Below are 19,808 nucleotides of genomic sequence, written 5' to 3'. Positions count from 1 at the left end.
TTCATCAACACCGCCAGCCTCAGGGCAGGCAGAAATATTTTTTTGTATCTTTCTTCAATTAATTTCCCAAACCCACTACACCAGATGCAGTACTGGTACTTTTAGTGGGAAATAACTGCTGGCAAGCAACAAAAGCTTAACATTTAAATGTTTGCTTTTTACCATCCCTAATAAACATTTTTGAGGGTAGGCAGTCATGGATTTCTTTTGGTGTTTAGGCCAGCCCTACTTTCTATAGCAGAAAGGATCTTTAAATGCAGACAGGAGTATTAAACAGCCAGTGCAAAGCTATGGATGTTCACTAGGCGCAGCAGTGGAGGACAGGAATGGGGAATACCACCAAGTTAGCTGGAGGAACTGTGGGAGTGATGTGAGCTCAGGGTTGGTAATTAATTGACTGAGAATCAACAGTGCAAAACAGTCTGGGAAAACAAACATTGCTCTGGATTGCATTCATAAAAATATGCTATAAAACATTGGCAAGGTAATTATTTCCTTCTGCTTGACGCTTTTTGCTTGGAACCAAGCTGGGCAGTATGATGAGCCAGTTTTAAAGCTATACCAGGGCAAATCCTGCTTTCGGTTTTAGTCAATGATCCAAAGTGGAGCACATGGATAATACTCAGGACCTGACTCCTGAAGGTAGAGTTCAAAGAAAGATGCTCAGATTTGAATTGTTGAGTAATGAAGGATGTCTGGACTATTTGTTCGCTGAATAGCCTGTCACCATGGGGGAACCACAGCATTACCAGTGTGGAAACCCATCTTTCAGAAGAGGCTTAAAGGCCATGACATCAGGTCCTGTCACGATGATGAAGCTTAAGTGAGGCATCTGCTTCTGACCTAGTGCAAAGAAGAAAATTACTTTCTCAGAGCTGTCACTAGAGACATTAGGGCTGATTCAGTGTTGATGGAAAGGGTCATGACTTCATTAGCAGATGGGTTGTACAAGGCTACCTTGCTCTGCCGAATTGGAGCAGCACCATGGCTGCAGGGGCCCAGCTGTGCTCACTTAGTCCTCCCCTGTCAGGCTTTAAGTGAGCTATATACAAGGAAAACCCCACGTCAAGATCCTGGGGTAAGGACACAGACACTCATTGCCCCATTCAAGCAAACATAACCCTGCACAGGAGGAAGCCTAACTGCATAAAGTAATTTTGTTTCTCCATGCAGCCACAGAACTAGCCTGTTTCCTACAGAAAAATGATAATTTTTCTTCAGTGGCTATCGAGAAGACTGAGTAAAAAAAAATAAAACAGTTTAAAAAACGTAAAAGTTGGTCTATGTAGTAAATTTGGTCTATATAGGTCTCATGGCAGAGTCATGTCTTCTTTTTATTTTGTTAGATGATGTAGTTGGAAAAGCAGAGCCTTGGCTGCCGAAGTATTATTAATGTCGGGGGTGGCAGTGGGGAGTGTTCATTGGGTTCACAGAGGCTGCAGGTGAGATCAGCTCTCAGTGTGCCAGGTGCGGTCCAGCCACCTCAAACACTCACAGCTTTTCCCCCAGTTCTTTCTTACTTACCAGATAAGAACTTTTTTGGTCTCCTGTTGTTGTGAGTTCTGTGTGAGGCCACACACCTACATGCCTGGCGGCATTTGACTGCTCAGGCAGAAGAGGACACAGCATTTTCAGTAAGTTAGGTATCACACAAGGTGGGACCCTCTAGCAGGTGACATATCCTCCCCACATTTTAAAGAAAAAATATTTTTTCTCACACCTTTCAATATCAGTAATTCATATTTTGTGCCAGAGATTGGTCTCAAAGCAAGGTTAGTTTATTATTTTTCCATGTGGTCTTTAGTAAAATGCTGATGCTATTAATTAATATGTCAGTGAGAACTTTATAACAGTGCTGAGTTAATTCTAAAACTCAGGTGTTGTTGCAAGTAAGAGTGAGCAGTTACTGTTTGTGACTCCTATCTGAGTCACGTTTTAGCAAGCAATGACTTGTTTATCTTTGAGGAAAAAATAACTGGCCTACAGGTAAGAGGAAATGATAGCAACAATTACATTCTGAAGTTGAAGCTGATATGCTGGTCTGAACAAATTATTTGTGTCTGGACAGGGGAATCTTCCGTGCTGGCATGAATTACAAACCTGCTGTTTGAGTTTTGCTTCATAAGGTGTAAAGTGTGCTTTTTGCAGTTAACTGCCACGTGATTATTACCTGCCTTTTGCCGATGATAATCTGAAATACTGCCATCGTGCTGTCCTATGGGATCGGTGCAGAATTGCTTTCAACTGACCATCTGTGAAGAACTTGTTGTTTTCATCCTTATTCTTTAGGATAAATGGACTAATTCATCAAAGATTCAACACAAACAAACCTTGTATTTGATGTTTTCCCCATTTTTTGAGGAAGTTGCTTACATAGGAAAGCTCAGCAGAACTAAAAGTTATTGACTTTATTAAGGCTGAATCCAGATCAATGTGCCAGTTTAATGTCACATTCACTGATGAAAGCCAGGTAGCATTTTACATGGCCCAAAAGATGGAAATAGACACTTGTTCTACTTCTGCCAGCAAGGCAGTGGCTGAACTGATCTCTTTTAGCTCTTCCAGATGCATACCTATGTGAGATGTTGCAGTGCTCTGAGGATGGATGTAAGTGAGATAGAGAGCCTGCCATGCATCCTTCTCGGCCTTATTCCTCTCTGTACTGTTCAACCAAATTTTTGATTATTGCTTCCTGCATATGGGTTTTGAAAGCCTTGCCCACAGCTGGACAGACCTTTTTTCCTGGCTGAGGGATCCAGTCTCAACCAGCTGCAGCGACCCTGAAGGAGGACAGCAATGAGTAATGGTAGGCAACAGTAGCCTGTGGCAGCAGCAGCTGGAACAATTTCAAAAAGACAGAGGTATTGCAATGAAGGAGTATGCAAGTTGTGGGTATCTCTAACTGAAAGATAGGAATCAACTCATGGGTAACCTCCTAGGAGGGCTGGGTACCCGTCATCGTGCAGTAGTGCCACCTTTTAAGCACATTGCCTCTGTCCCCTGCCTGCACATTCAGCTTTGCTGCTGGGCTTGCAGGAGCGCTGGAGAAACAGCACTGTAACAACTCAAACACTCAATTCCTTTTGTACTTTTCTGCCAGGATCCAAAGTCACGGACAGATTTCTACAGAAATTCGTAATTCGGAGTACTTTACCAGCATGCCCCCACTCCCAGCAGAATGCCTTGACATAGATGGGGACTGGAACACGCTCCCAGTTATCTTTGAAGATAGGTACATGGATATGCCTTGCAAAGGTGAGTGAAAGGCCACAAGGTACTGCTTCATGAGACAGCTTGAGCTGAGGGAGGTTCACTTCCCCAGCCCAAGGTAAACCATCTCGCATCCCTTGGGCTGACTCTGGCTTGGATCAGAGTGTGATCCGTGGTGTAATATAGCTGAATTCTTCTATTTTCCCTAATAGCAAACTAGGAGTGTTCTCTATAGCTTTATATTTTTCATCTTCAAAGCAAGCTGTTTAGTTACACGAGCTGGAGGCTAAATCCAGAAAGAAAACACAACCTTTTAGATTTTTGTGACAAAAATGTAAAGGAAAACCAGCGCTATGACTTTCATCCCCAGGGTGACATCTAGTGGTAACAAAGCTCACAACAAAACCCCACGATTTCAGCATAAAGCCCAAGACTGTTCCTGAAAGGCAGGATTGCTTTCCAAAACAATAATTTCCCTTTGAGTACCCAAATCAAAATTTTAATTAAGAAATCATTTAGCTCCGCAGATTTGTAGTAAAACCTCGTAGCCCTCAGTTCCTTTTTCTTTTTACTCAACTGTTATGATTATCAAGGAAGCAATATGTATTAATATTAGAGGTGACCACAGTCTAGTAAATATGACCTGTGGTCCAAAATTTCCACTTTTCCAGAGTTATCTAACTGCCTAGATTTTGACAATACTTATTACAGATACTTAAACTATTAATCTGAGTATTAAACTAACTCACAAGCAAGAGTTATGCTATGAACGGTGTCATATGACAGCAGGAATACAAAGAAGTGTCAGCTTGATTTTGCTTACATATGCTGTAAATAGCAGTTTAGATACAGTTATACTGAGGAAAGTACATATTATTGGTATTGCCTTAACTACTGTCAGTATAATTCTAGTTAAATGCACTCTGGCGTTTGCATTTGTAATATGCCTCTAATGTATGTGTAACTTACATAATAGAAATATGTAAACTTTTATAGGACTTACAATCACTTTTCAAAGTCCCACATCACCTTAGGGTAATGTTTTGTGTTCTTGTAGGTACTACTACTTTTTTTCTTTCTTTCAGATCAGAATTTGGAAGTTTTCCGAGATTTTGAGGTTCCTGCAAATACTCAAATGGACGTAATACGTGACAATGATGATTTTGTATCAAATGATGCCACTGCAGTAATGAAAGGAGAGTTCAGGAAAGGTACTCTAGTAATACACACAGATAGGATAAATGGGAATCCCTCCTGCATATACAGTGGTACTGAAGGTGCTGCTTATCCAGCTAAGGGATTAAACCAGCACTCCACATCTCAGGTATGTACAGTGAACAAAGAAAGCCAAAGGAAAACTGAAAATATTTTTGTTTCACGTAAGGAAACTACTTCTGACTCAGAGCCAGGCAATATAAAATGCACATCAGAAGACTTTGAAACACCCGAGGAAGTTTTATTAAAAGACAATAGACTTACGGTGGATGTTACCTTTGAAAATACGAAATCTAGCAATAAGGATTCCCACAAAAGTGAGCCCAGGTTAGTTGTCAGTGCTCAGTATGAGTGTGGAGCATGTGGAGCTGATGGTTTGGAAGACAGGACTGAAATACATGAAACAGACGAATCTAGTCATCCTGAGAATAATTTCCCATCATCTGAGCTTCCACTGAATGAATTGACCAGTCTTGAAAAGACAGGAGATCCAGACACCAAGGCTCTGCTCCCTGTTTTGAAAGCTTTGCCCCCACACAGCTTTGAAGTGAAATTGTTCACAAAGGAGCAACGAGGTGAGGAGTGTGAAGAATTTACCCTGATGTCAGGGGTTATAAAAAGATCTTCCTCTATAATATCTGATTCAGGCATTGAAAGTGAACCAAGTTCAGTGGCATGGTCTGATGCTCGTAGTCGGGCACTGGAGCTGCCCAGCGATCGAGAGATTCTACAGCACTTGGTACGAAGGCATGCCATCCACCGGAATTCCCTGGAGGGTGGCCACACAGAAAGCAATACCAGCTTGCCCAGTGGGATCCAAGCGTCACTCACATCCATCAGCTCTCTGCCCTTTGAAGAAGAGGAGAGGGAAGTGGAGCTTACCAAACTGACAAAATCTGTCTCAGCTCCTCAGATCAGTAGCCCAGAAGAGCCTGCGGAGGAAGTAGATATATCCAAACACAGTGAATCAACCTTGGGAGATTCAGGAGGAAACTTAAAAAGTTGCCCAGAAACAGAGAGTGGAGATGGAAAGTTAACTGTGGACTTTTCTGCGTGTCAAATCACCAATGAAAGTGGACAGCCAGAACCAAGAGAACATCCCAAACCCTCTGTCAAACACAGTAGCAGTAACATTGAGTTACAAGGGGAGGAGGAGAAGGAAGGTTTTCCAGAGACTTATTTGGAAAACACAAGGTCACCCATTTGTCCAAAACAGCTCCAAGATAATGTATCTGAATGCCAGTCACTGGAGAGCAATGGTGAGTGCAGCTTAAAAACACCAAGGGCTTGTAATTACTCGGATGAAGATATAGAGAAGTTTGATACATGCATTGAGGATCCCAAGGATAAATTTAAGCTGGACAGTTTAAAAATACAAGGCTTTTACTCCAATAGCAGAATTTCAGGACCGGAGAGTTTCTCCCAAAGCATAAAGTTGGTACCAGATTTTTGCTACCCTGTTCCAGCTCCTTCGGAGACCTCAACCGAATTTGGCTCAATGCAAGGGGAGTGTGGTAGCTCTCTAGGTGACGAGAGCCCAGCAGTGTATGCAGAAATGCAGGGCTTACAAGAAATTGAGCTCAACGACTCACCTGCCTCAGCAGACCCTGCAACAGGATCCTACCAGGCTGAATATCCTCAGGAACCCAACGGCCAAGAGCATAAACTTGTAGCTAATGGTACGGGGTTTCATTTGGCAACGACAGAGGGAGTAGCCCTGGAAAGCAGGAAGGCTGTTGATGTGGTTAACCTGTCCGTCTCTTGCACTGCCACGTGTCTTCCCTTTTCTTCTGTGCTCAAAGAGACCCCTGCTATGGTCGGCTTCTCTGCAAAGCAGGCTGCCTTCCCCATCACTCGCCAGCCTCTGGGCTCCTTCGGAGTTGTCTCTTCTAATTCAAATGAGATGGATGAAGAGACAAATGAAAGGATGCTGAAGTAAGAATGTCTAATTACTTTCTTATTGTAATGCCAAGAGACCCTAACAAAGTTCAGGGCCCTAATATGGGCTAAGCTTAAATGTAAGCTTGCATTCAGAGACAGTTGTTGTCCAAGGAATTACACTATAAATAATCCAAACAGACAAGTTTTTATATAGAACAAATAATTTGAATAGACAGGAAAGACGAAAGCAGAGAGAGAATGAGATTGTCAAAGACATTAGGTCCTTAATCCTCCTGAGAAACTGTGGGATTTAGGTGTCTAAATAATCTTTGAAATCTGGCCCTCCTTCTTGAAGTCAAGGTTACCCAGGCTTGAGTATCGATCCCAGAGAGCCAGTTCGCTATGGCAGTGCCATAGCATGTTTTTCTCTTCTGCTTAAATAATTGCACTCATTAGCTAAACTATGAAACAAGAGCACAGACTGACTAGTAGGGTCTCAGCTTCAGCTTCTCAAAGAAGAAAAAATGATACATTTTGCATTTCAGTATCTATAAGGCTGATGACATTGTTAAGACGCAAAATAGCTAATTCCGTATCTTAGTCTCATTGTTATGTGCCACCAGAAAATTATTTTTTGTAAATCCTTCATTCCTCTGGCAGGTGTGAGGTGCTAATGGGATTTAGCTATTCCCTGTATGTATCCAAATCACTCAGAAACAGCTTTTCTTCCCTGCATCCTGATTTCTGTCAATCAGAATAGATAAGTAATAATGTCCGGGTGTCTACTTGAAAATTGCAAACATAAGTTCTTGCAAACACCAGTCTCCTCATTTCTAGTTTGAAGGTTTGTTGTTGAACACCCAGTTCTATTGTGATTAATTAATGTATTCTCCAGTTTTTATCAGGCCAAAGAAAAATTTAAAAAAGAAATGAAGATTGAAGGATTTCTGTACAGTGACTTATCTGTACTAGCTTCTGATATCCCATATTTTCCACCAGAGGAAGAGGAAGAAAATTTGGAAGATGGAATTCATCTGGTTGTCTGTGTCCATGGATTGGATGGTAAGCCCAGGAGGAGTTGATGTTTGTAAGTCATTTTGGTGTAAACAAAAACAAAAACCCCCAAAAAAGAAGAGCAGATGTTCAGCAAATATGAAAGAATGGAGAGTGGAGAGTCTAAGGAAAGTATTTATCTTTACTAGTATTTGCTCTTTATTATGTTATTCAGTCCATTGTAATAAAGGATCTAGGAGAATATTAAATATTTGCTCTAAGAAATGGATGCTGCAACTTTTTTCTTGTTTAAACAGAATTCTACACCGTAACACAACAGTCCTTATGCGTACAGGAGTGCATTACAGTAATGCTGCTTGTCTTTCCACAAATGCTTGGTTGTTTTGCAATAGGTCACCAGGATGAAATCATTATTTAAACACCCCCAACACTGTTGTAGGGTAGATAGTGGCTGGCTTTAGAAAGTAAGAGAATAAAAATCATTATTCAGTGCAGAGGAAGCTTGGCCTGGAATTTTTTACGTATGTGCTTTCTAAGCAGAAAATTGGTATGTTACACTTGAAACTTGTCTTGACAAATTATTGGTATCAAGTACCAATAAACTTGGGAAAGTTGTAGACATTAACTTTCAAACCACAGAGAAGGAGAGGTAGAGACTGAAATCTCAGGCATTCTCAGAAAAGTGGAAAACAAACACTCACTGGCTCTATCAAGGACCATTCGCCATTCAATATCTCAGTGGCGGTAATGTCCTTCTAGTGAGGTGGAGGTACCTCCTTTGCAGAAGACTTTGGAATTTCCTAGGATGGAATGAGGCATCTCCCAACGGGCCATTCCATATTATGAGCCTGACATTTCAGCACCATCTCCAACTGTGAGTACACAGCGGCAGCTTACTCCCTATCTGAAGGTACAGCCGTCTACCCCAGCACATGGGCCAAGGCAGCTGGGAAGGCAGAAGGACAGACCTCAGCTTTTTGTCTTGTTGTCTTACCTCTGCTGTTCATCAAACAAAGGACAGTTACTCTGGGCCTGATCTTTGCCCTTTAGTCCCCACCACGTATGCAGTCCCCAACAGCAGGAGGTGAGCTCCAGCCCTGCCTTGCGCGGGCTGTGGGTGTTCTTGCCCTCCTGCTGTTGCAATGCATGATCCTGTGGTGTGGTGAGCTGTCCTAGCAGCGCCTAGCGAGAGCTCCCTGGTGTCGAGGTTTAGAAGAAGACAAATGTATTTAATTGACTCTGTATTACTTATTTTTCTGTTGAATTACATCTCATAAAGAACCATTTATTTCTAGGCAACAGTGCAGATCTGCGGCTGGTAAAGACTTTTATAGAACTGGGACTCCCTGGTGGAAAACTGGACTTCCTAATGTCTGAAAGAAATCAGGTAGTGCAGAGCTAATCGCTGTCTTCCTTTAGATCTGCTAAAAGCTGTTGACGTTTCTGAAACAGGGCCTTCAGCAAAGCCTTCTCACCAGCTGAATGAAGCAAAAGCACTGGGGAATTCAGGGAATTTTATGTAGTATTTACTGCAAAGGCCTGGCCCTGTTCCTGTCTAATTTGATAGGGTGTTCAAACCCATCAGAAAATATTCATAGCATTGAAATCCAAGGCAATGACATTAGCACTTAGAGGACTAAACCTTAGAAGAAGAAAATTGATTTATCCTGTCGGTTTGCAAACTTAGCAGCCTGATGTCTCTCTGCCTGTTGGATGCCAGGCAATGCAGCATCGACAGAAAGCATCAAGTTTAGTGATGCTAAATTCTCTGGAGGATGTGGAATATCCAGCAGGTGTTGTCAGGTTCCTTTGCTGCAGCAGCCATTGTTTCTCATGTTGCAATGTTTGTGAGATTTATTTCCTTGAATGATAAAGAAACAACTTCCAGAAAAATTAATTGCTAGTCTAGGCAGAGAAACAGTAATGAATCCCACGCTTTGTTCTGCAACAAACCTGTATTTATGGTGCAGGCCTAACTTTGTGCACAAGATAAGGATTTCCATTGCCCAGTCAGAAATACTATTCAGATTTATGAACAACTTGAGAAACTTGAGTAAAAACTTGCCTTCCTTCTTTGTTTGACAGCTTTTCTATTTTGAAGTGGCCAGTTAGTGTTAGTCTGTGAACTTGCCACCTTCTGGTGCACGTCTGTCAGCAGCAGACCAGCACAGTGAATGTAAGCAAGATGAAAATAATGAGGAGACCAGTTCAGACTTGCATCAAAGCATCTTTGTTTTCAGAGAATGAAGCATCTTACAACATGTCTGTTTAACATTATCCAGAGCTTATAATCTGAACTTTTAATACTCCTATATTCTGGGAAGGTGAGGAAGTTCCTGTTGCTCTGGAATAGAACCGGCATGGTTTGATGACTATTTGGATGCTGTAAAGCATCCTGTCACCCTTTTTTCCCTGCTCTGAGAACCAGACTGCAAATGACCCAAGAAATCAGTCGTTTAGCTGAAGTTTGTTTTATAGAGGAAAATGCAAATCACTTTTTTTAGGCATTAATTTGTGATACGTATGACAAGCTCAATCAGACTGAGATGATACTAAAGGATGGAGATATAACCAGATGAATTATGACGCTTGATGTGTTTTGTTTATGATTAATGTTCAGGCTGATACCGTTCCACTTTTAAACAACCTGAAAGATTTTGGATAATGAGCCTAGGAGGAAATCATTAATTATCAGTGCAGACAAAGCAAACAGGCAGAAGGTTAGTGGACTGTTTGCAATAAGGACTTAAACCGAATGTTCTCATAAATTGCAAAGTGAATAGGCTTCTGTTTTCCCTTGCAAGAGCTGCAATTAGCAAGATGAGTTGTGTCACAAAAGTATTAATTACTGATATGTTTGCTCTGAATAGCTGTTCCAGCATTTGATGATTGTTTTTCTAGCTAGTTATGAATTTGATTTAGAGTTCTGTTGGATTGCCAAATGACACCGTTCTGAATAAGATATGCTTGCAATCATATAGACTGGACAATATATTATTTGTTTTATTGTGTCACAACTGGCAATACTGTTGCAAGCAACAAATAGTCTCACTCTAGCACTCATTCTCTTACTGATAACTGTTGAATAAGAAACACATAGCATTTCATTAACATGGCCAAATAATTTGTGATTACATCTTTAGCATCAGCCTAACCTATGTGTCAGTGTATAATGCTGTGATCTATTTTATCATAGTAATCTGTTAAAATCGAAATGCCACAAGCTTTTCTTCCATGTGCAGCATATGGTATCTAGAGCAGCAAAGCATTAGCAGTTGTCACCATGTCAAGCCAGGCTGCTTTAAGATCATACTCATGAGTCTGGAATCACTCAGCCTAATATTTTTAATCTTACTATTAATAAACTGTAGGTCTGGGTTTATCCTATCATGACATGTGCCAAAGTTACAGGCACAGTTGGTACAGTAAGTGAAACAACGACAGGAGGCAATTTAATCCTCTTAAAATATGAATTGTGTTCTAGAGGGACCTATTTCCATGCCCTACAAAGTGTAGGGTTGCTCTAGTCCTACCTTGATTTCTCAGGTTGTGTTCTTGAAGCTAAAAGGTGCAATACACAGTCAAAGAGACTCCATGACAGAAAATTTTGCCTTACCTTACCTACAAGCTCACTGAGGATGACGAATTTCCACATGGGCTTGAATGATAGCTGTGTGACCCACACTGACTCAATGTGCTGTTTTTGCTGCTGATGCTATGTGAGAAAGAACATACTTGTCTTGGGTAAGTTTGCAATATTAGTTGGAAGCTATTTGCTAATAAACTGAAAGTGAAACTTCATAACTCTGTTTTTAAAGGAGAACTTCAATTTTTAGAGGACCTGGGGACTAAGAAAAATCACTCCCCCCTTGAGCATGTATGAAGAAAATTTGGATTAATTATTATGTTTCTGCTTGCATTTTACCTGCAAAATAGCATCAGTCTGCAATAAGTGCAATATTTTAATTTACTGATTCATTCAATTTTTCACCAGACTGATACTTTTGCTGATTTTGATACAATGACTGACCGATTATTGGATGAAATTATACAGCATATCCAGTTGTACAACCTCTCCATATCCCGAATAAGGTAAGCATTCTGATAGTTAATAGTCTGTAACGGAGTTACATGAGCAACATGCAGTGAAATTAGCTTTTCCAAAAATGCCCTGTGTCAAAAGCCATTGAATCAATGAGATTAATTTTTTTACATTTTTTATAGATGGAAGAGTATCTACTAGGCTGAAAAAATGTGAAATGATAACTGAAGGGTGTTATTAAAAGCCCTTACAGAGTCCCCTCAAGAAGAATTTATGCCACATTTCTGTTTAATTTGAAGATAATGCAGATGTTTTTTGTGTTAATGTAATTCTTTCTTCTCCAACAGTTTTATTGGACATTCACTTGGTAACGTCATCATTCGATCTGTATTAACTCGCCCCAGGTTTCGCTATTACCTCAACAAGTTACACACCTTCCTGTCCCTCTCTGGGCCTCACCTGGGAACCCTTTACAACAACAGTACTTTGGTTAGTACAGGTAAGAGTTGACAGGAAAGGTATGACTAGCTGCAGTCCATGGCAGAGTGCATGAGAGCGCAACATGTGGGTGTAACAATAAATCGTAACAACATGACTTATACGCTGAAGCTGTGGAAAATACTCACTGAAGAATTCAAACCCACACAGAAAAAGTTGCATTTTGTTTGTGCATTTTTTTGCATGAGGGGGGCTTTCAGCATCTCCTACAAGGTCCAGCACAGTGCTCCTTGGAAAACCCAAGGGTATGCAGCAGTGAGAGATGACCTTGCTTCTACTGTATTCTTCCACTTCTCTGTATACTGCACAGCTGAAAAAGACACTTACAGTGCTATGGGAGTGGAATATCCCACAGTTCAGCCTTCCTGAGTGTTGCTGTTACCATGACATACATAATTATAGAATCACAGAATAGTTTGGGTTGGAAGAGTCCCAGGCCTTAAAGGCCGTCTAGTCCGACCTCCCCTGCAACAAGCAGAAGCATCTTCAACGAGATCAGGTTGCCCAGAGCCCCATCCAACCTGACTTTGAATGTTTCCAGGGATGGGGTGTCTACCACCCCTCTGGGCAACCTGTGCCAGACTTTTACCACCCTCATCGTAAAAAAATTTCTTCCTTATATTTATATATAATAGTCTAAATCTACCCTCTTTTAGTTTAAAACCATTACCCCTATCCAATGAGACCCTTAGGCTTTTCTCCTTATTGATTAGCAATACAAGGGAAACCAAAGACTTACATCGGGTTACAGTGCTACCCTTCCTGTAGACACATGTCTTTAATCCCCTTGGTTAATAATTAGCAAACAGGATGTAAATATGCACTGACTTTCATTTCAGGTCTATGGCTCATGCAGAAGCTGAAAAAGTCAGGGTCACTTTTGCAACTGACCTTCAGGGACAATGCAGATCTGCGCAAGTGTTTCCTCTATCAACTCAGCCAAAAAACGGGTGAGTAGGGCTTGGTGTGCTGTGCAAATATCACGGGCTATTCCAAAGGATTGTGCTGGACTGCCATGGCCTCCAGGGAGTAAAGCAAATCTGCATTTTGTTAATGATCTTTCTTTAAACACCCTTGCTTTCAAGAAGGGCTGCTCTGTCTAAAATCTAATGTCTATTTTATCTGTGTGGTTTTTTCTGTGCCAGTTATCAGTGAATATATTTGCCAGACTGTTCGCACCAAATGAGACCTCCATGCCATAGAAAATACACACCTGAGTTCATATCCTGTAAGCAAGAAATATCATGCTCGACAGGCCCACCATTGCTACTAGATGAAACCCATTTTCCGTTTTTATTATTTTTTGTAAGTGTAACATCTCTTGTCTCTAGGAAATACAACTTTGTGAGACAAAGAACAAATTTTATTCACGTCTATATTGGCATCTATGTACTACAGAGAGAGATGTGTAGCCTCACACTGGAAAAACAATGTCCAAATAGAGATCTTTTTACCCCTTCCTTGGTCTGTCGTGAATAAATGAAACAAATCAGGCTTTTCTTAAGAAAAGAAAACAAGCATGATCCTTCTGTTCAAGCAGATGTTTTAAGAGTTATTTTCAATATTGCGTGTGAGCAAACTGGTAGTCACAAGGTCACTACTTGATATTTAATTTTCCTCATACTTTGGAACATTGCTACTAGGAAACAAAGACTATGTTAAGGTGAATATAACTTCTTAGTTTTAGTCTGACAGACGTAGAGCTGTTGCATAATTTTATGAACACACTACATAACAATCAATGATGGGAAGCTGCTGTATCTTGGCATTATTTGCATTTCCTTATTTGAATTTTCCCTTTGATTCCCTGGCTCTTATTTCTGTGGAGTACAGTTGATGTCTGCTTTACTACTGTCATGTTCAAATAAAATTGGGACTACACAGGAAGCTCACATTGTAACTTCCCAAGCAAAGAATTGCCAAGTATTTGTTGTGTATCAAAGTGTTCCGTTGTTTTTTTGGTGGACTGGAGGTCTAACAGGCTATAAATTAAGATCTTGTCCCTGCAAAAGCAGCAAGCAGAAATTTAAATGTGAAGAGGGTTGTCTGTAAAGTCAGAATCATCCAGGTAGATGCTTAGGTGAAAAATCTGAAGTAGGTAGGTCCAGATAAGAACACCCGAGTTGGCACACTGAGTCAAAACAGAGGTACCCCTACTCTAGCACCCTGCTCCCAGAAGCAGTTGAGAGAAAGTGCAGAGGGAGCGATAACAGCAGCAGTGCTGTGCCTGCTTTCCCAGATAACTCTTTAAGCCTCCAGCAATTTCTGATTTTCTTCTTAAAGTACAAGTCCCTTCTGCTTTTCAATCTCTTTAAATGTTCCTTGTGCTTCTCTTGAAAGCAACAAATAAACATTATTCCCTTTTGAAGCTCTTCACATAAGATTTTAGATACGGTAACTCCCACTGTTGCTTTTCCTACCTTTTACCTCATACTGAAGTCGAACTCAGTTGGTTTGATTGCACAAGAAGAAAATTATAGACAGCTTCAGCCAGGCTTAGTAAAGTCAGCCAGCAGGACTGTTCTTTGTGGTATTGATGGTCAACTTTTCTATGAAAATCTAGAAATTAAAGGACTTGGTTCTGGGCCCCTTTCCCATAAGGGGAGGGAAAGATGAAGGTCAAACCCAAAGCTCTTCTGTGTTCAGGATACTCTCTTGTCTAGTAGACTAGATCATCTGTGTCCGTTTTCCTACTTTCCTGTTCAATGTGGGTGATGGAGGGCTCAAGAGGCCACGGACAGGGCAAACAGTAGGATTCTGTTCCCACAGACCATCAGTGGCCCCATTGCCTCCGGGGAAGAGGGAGGATTCCTGGTTTCCAGTCCATGTACCAACAGTGTGCATTTATCAGGGGACTGCTGAAGGCAGGGACTGGATCCCAAGGCTCCCTCAACACTGATGTAATAGTATGACATCATAGCACTGAATTTGGTTCCTCTACTCCTCCATCTCTCTCATCTCTCTGTTTTGCTTGAAAATTGTACTGATTTGTTATTTTTGAATGTGATCCCCATTCCTATGAGCACTTACTTATCCAAAACCACTCAATAACCATAGTGGGGCTGTACATGTGTTTCCAGTGTTTAAAGGCATTAATATTTGCAAGATTAACGGTTTAATGAAACATTTTTTTTTTTAAAACAGAGACAGTTCTTACTTTTTTTGTTGACATAGAAATAACCTGTATGAGTGTTGGTAAGTAACAAATAGTTCACAGAAGCAGCAGAAATGGGTTTAAGCTATTATGAATCTTTCTATGCTTGAGTTGCACGTTTTAATTATTATAATCTATTCTGCACTGTAGATTTTCAAATCTACTTTCAAAAAGCATGAAGTAGTCATGTTGACACTGTATGTATTTTCATTGTTGTGCATCATTGTGATAGATTTATTTAATGCATTTGCCACAGGTCTTCAGTACTTTAAAAATGTTGTGTTAGTGGCCTCACCCCAAGACAGATATGTACCCTTCCATTCAGCAAGAATAGAAATGTGCAAAAATGCACTTAAGGACAGACACACAGGTATGTTTAAGATCCTTTCTTTATTTACAAAGCTGGTGAGACATTCTGTTTTTGTGTAACTGAGGTCATTGCATTAGAAGGGGTTTTCATCAGCATGATGAAAACGCAAATGTTTATTTGATGAGGAAGAAAGTGTTCTCTTCCCACAGGAAATTACTGAAATCAGTAAAGAACCTTTTTAAGAAGGTCTTTGTCTGATGAAAATAAATTTCAATCAGGTCATAATTAAAGGTTTCTTACTGCTTCTCCCTCTTCCCTCTAATTTATTTATTTTAAAAGTGATTATAATAGAACTAGATATTGACAATGCTTTTCTGTAGTCTACTGATTTACTAGAATTGTCTCACCTTTGTTTCACATAATGAAATCTTGCTCACATCCCAAGTCAGGGTTTTTTCCCTTTGTTTACAATAGTGTTGGGATGATTGCCAGCTAATTGAAGGGACAGATCTAAATCATATTTGTTTGTAATAAGATCTATAAAGCACAGCAGGACTCATGCTGTCAAAGGGTTAGCCCCCCTGTGAGCTCAGGCTGTGTACTGTCTCAAGTATTGCCTTTGTTATTAGCAGTCTCCCTCATTTATAAAATGTTTCATGGCTTCAGTTTCATACCACTTCCAGAAATAATGTTCGGTGTAATTTCATACCCATTTCACATACGTGATTACCTAGAAATGAAGGTACTCTTTGGAAGTAGAAAGAGAAACGCAGGCCCAATAATCAACATCACAGCCTTCACACATCTTACCTAAACTGCAGCTCCTTATATCCTACCTCAGGTATGAATTAAAAGGTAATTTTCTAACACTGTCTTCCCATGGCTGTTTTTTGGGCGTGATGTGTGACCTAGCGGGAGCCAGATCTACATTCAGTGTAGACCATTTATGAGTACAAATTTTCTGAGCCATTGTTCTTGCCCTGTAAACTCCTTAACTGTCTGCATGATGTCTTTCCTGGGCTAGATTCCCCAGAGAAACCCAAATGGACCTCGACCTCTTGCCAGACCCTTTTGCATTTGAATTCACAGGCAGCACGAGTCCAACCCTCTTCCCCCAAAAGGGAGCAAGATGTTTCCTTCCACCTCAGAGGAAATAAGACTAAATGCCAAGAAGTGTCCCACCCACTCACCATGCTAGCACCTTCAGCAGATATCCTCACGTGGCCAGTGCCTCATTAGATTAACAACAGCCCGGCACTTGGCGAATCTTTGAAACGGACCGCTCTCTCTTGCATTGTGGCCTTGCTTCCATTTTCCTTCTCATCGCGACCGTATTTAAACTATACTGGAAGGAAAGAGGGGATGTGGCAGCTTTGGCATCTAGGTGTGACATCTAAACTCTTTTGCAGGTCCTGTTTATGCAGAAATGATTAACAACCTGCTTCAGCCTTTGATTGGGGCGAAGGACTGCACTTTGATCAGACACAATGTGTTCCATGCTCTGCCAAACACCGCCAACACGTTGATAGGCCGGGCTGCCCACATTGCTGTGCTGGACTCTGAACTTTTCCTGGAGAAGTTTTTCCTCGTGGCAGGACTCAACTACTTCAAATAGTGCCTGAAGTATGGGGTAACAGAGGCAAAACTTTTCATTGAGTGGAGGAGAATCCCTTAGCCAAAAGAGCAAAGTGTTAAAAATGAGATCAGGTGGGACTTTCAGACTCTCCATTTCCATTTCTGTTTCAGAGAGTAAAGTGCTATGGCTTTAAGGCATTCAAGCTTCCAAATATTGGTGCTTTTGGAAGAAATAGATATTCCTCTCCAGTTTCTATGTTCTTTGTCCACATAAAGACATGAGACACTTCTGAAATACTGAATCAGAATAAGAAGGCTAATTCTCTAAATATGATTGGACCAATATGATTCCCGTTTCTCCTGAATATTAACCCGGGAACTTGGCTGTCCTTGATTTAATGCTTATTTACGTATTAACAAAGTTATGCATTTGTAGCACTTTTGGGGTAGTTAACACATAAGGAAACAAGCATATATGAACTCAGGTTAAAACCTCCTTTGTGATAAACTGGGAAGTCTGAAAAACATTTATGAAAGTTTCAATGTTTCCATTTGTTGAAAGAAAATATTTGGATGGTTCCATTACTGGTAATAATTTGTAACACACATACATTCAAATAATAGAAAAGAGTGAAATATTTAAATTAGAATGAAGAAATCTTGATATTTGTCTTTTAAAAAGCCCAGAATTTAAGTTGGGAAGAATTTTGTTCAAGTTAGAAGCTGCCAAACCAAGAGGAGCCTATTGGATTACTTGTATCAGTGGCATCTGTGAAGATTTCTTCTGTTTACATTTATAGAGGATCATTATTGTGCTTGTTATAACCTTAGAGATACAATTTTTACTTTCGCATTTGTATCTAAGTACATTTACCCCAACAAATTTTAATTTTTTTAAAATCTATTATGCTGATATGAAATTCAAAATCTAGCCAGTAATACCCCTAAAAAAACCCCATCAGATGAAAATGGGCCAGGGATATAGAGTGATAAGGATTGTGGAAAGCTTAAAAAATATAATGATGTCTTCTTAAGCTCCTCTGCAATGCTTTATCAGTGCTTTACTAATGTCCATTCGCGTTGCTATATACAATCCTAATTATTATATGGTTACAGCTGGTTGAAACATTTAAAACTTTATTCATACAAATATATCCAAGTTGTTTTTAAGGGTTTGGAAAAGAACCCATTTTTCACTTTTTTAGGTTTTTTTTCCCCAATTTTTCATTCATTTTTTAATCAAAAAGTTATCAAAGATAAAAAGTCAAATTTCAATAACTTTCTATGCATTTTCATAACATTTTGATAAATTTTCAATGTCACAGCAGTTTTTTTCAAAAAAGAGAAGGTGAATAATTCTTCACAATTATTTTTGTTCAGAAGGCAGGCAATTTTTTAATGCAAATATAATTTGTTCAAAACCATAAGCGATCAGTCCTGTATATCTTGTGATAAAAACTATAAAAAAATGAAAAAGGTGGTTTCAGGTGTCAATACTCGTATTAGTAAGTTAAGATCAAGATAGTAGGCGTTTCTGAAATGAGAGTTTAAAAATGAAAACAAAAAACCTTGCAACCACAGGCAAATATTTCTACATGCAAAAAGTAAACCTGGTTTTTTTCAAATGAAGAAAATTGGAAACCTTACACAGAATGAGTTCAAGGGAAGAGTTGCAATGAAACTGGTAAAGGCTGTTAAAGAACGAAGCTGGTTTGATAATGTAGGCACATTTCTAAAATAGAAATTAGAAAGAATATACAAAAGGCTGAGATTAAGATCATCTTGAAATAGGAAGGTATATTGCACCTAAAAATCATCTGGTCTCCAAAGGGCAGAAATTATATACAGTTACATGGTGTGTTTCAACATTGACAAGTGTTTTTAAACATTAAACATTACCTCAGTACTTGAATAAAATACATAAATACTATTTTGTCTTCCCCCCCCCCCCCCCCCCCCCCCTTTTATAAATTGACAGTTTAAAGCTAAAAGATGGATTTACCCAGTTAACAAATAAATTCTGTCAGGAATCAAGAACTTGTGATTCCCACTTCTGATTTGGGAAGTCTTTATCACTTTTCAGCCTCAGCATTTTAGTGCCAGCTACACTTACATATCACAGCTTCCTTCTTCCTTGGTAAACTGTTTACAGAATTTTAACATAATGGGACACGTAGGTTAAGCTGTTACACAGTGCAGTGGTTCTGAGCCCAGCCAGGGACTTCTAAGGAGTGTGTGAAAAACAAGGAAAAAAAGCGATCTCCAACCATCAGCATGCTTCAGCATGCTGTATAAGGGCCTGCTTCTCTTTCAGAGAATGTTCAGGCATCTGCTAAAAGAAAATTTTGAAAAACATTAAGGAAGAGGTTAGTTTACACCATGCCTAATGTATGTGTGTGTGTATGTGTACAGTCTGTACAAAGAAATATGCTTATTTCAAGGTCTCACACACCAACTATTTAAATCCTTAATATACTGAGTGACAATATACCAGTGCAGTTCTTCTTACAGTCAGATTGGTGGTTTCTTGCTTTGCCTTGTACATTAAACAGCACTCCCAGCCTTCTGTTTGCATGACTTTGAGAGAAGAGAAATGTGAAAAGGGCTCTTTTGTGTTGCTGCAGAAGCTGGTTGGCCTTTTAGAATGTTCACTTTCACATTCTGTACTGCTACCAGTGCTATGACTGATGGATAAATATGCCTAAAAATTTCCATGTTCCTATACATGTAATATTCTTTCATGGCTCGGAGTCTGATATCAAAATTGGAGTTTGATTGTACGTGGATTTGGATTAGGTCCATACAACTTGCTCCTTGTGGGGTATGGCAGACAGCTTCTATGGAGCCTCAGAAAAACCTGGGAGATGTCATTCCTGTGAACTGATGAGCCACAGATTTTATCTTCCGTG

At 40.0% G+C, this 19,808-nt stretch overlaps 1 protein-coding gene across 1 annotated transcript in view; it reads left to right on the top strand.

The window, feature by feature from the left end:
* FAM135B (family with sequence similarity 135 member B) overlaps positions 1 to 18,845 on the top strand; it is a 219,134-nt gene extending 200,289 nt beyond the window's left edge. Inside the window, exons 13-21 of the mRNA XM_005239481.4 lie at positions 3,101 to 3,255; positions 4,296 to 6,360; positions 7,202 to 7,368; positions 8,616 to 8,707; positions 11,315 to 11,412; positions 11,710 to 11,861; positions 12,700 to 12,810; positions 15,271 to 15,384; positions 16,734 to 18,845. Of these exons, the coding sequence (XP_005239538.1) occupies positions 3,101 to 3,255; positions 4,296 to 6,360; positions 7,202 to 7,368; positions 8,616 to 8,707; positions 11,315 to 11,412; positions 11,710 to 11,861; positions 12,700 to 12,810; positions 15,271 to 15,384; positions 16,734 to 16,939 (3,160 nt within the window). The 3' untranslated portion in view covers positions 16,940 to 18,845. The remainder of the gene's footprint in view (positions 1 to 3,100; positions 3,256 to 4,295; positions 6,361 to 7,201; positions 7,369 to 8,615; positions 8,708 to 11,314; positions 11,413 to 11,709; positions 11,862 to 12,699; positions 12,811 to 15,270; positions 15,385 to 16,733) is intronic.
* The last annotated feature ends 963 nt before the right edge of the window (positions 18,846 to 19,808 follow it).

This window comes from Falco peregrinus, chromosome 3 (assembly GCF_023634155.1).
Source record: "Falco peregrinus isolate bFalPer1 chromosome 3, bFalPer1.pri, whole genome shotgun sequence".
Classification (NCBI taxonomy): Eukaryota; Metazoa; Chordata; class Aves; order Falconiformes; family Falconidae; genus Falco; species Falco peregrinus.
The sequence above is the reverse complement of the archived record's forward strand: the minus strand, read 5'-3'. Positions and strand labels throughout refer to the sequence as shown.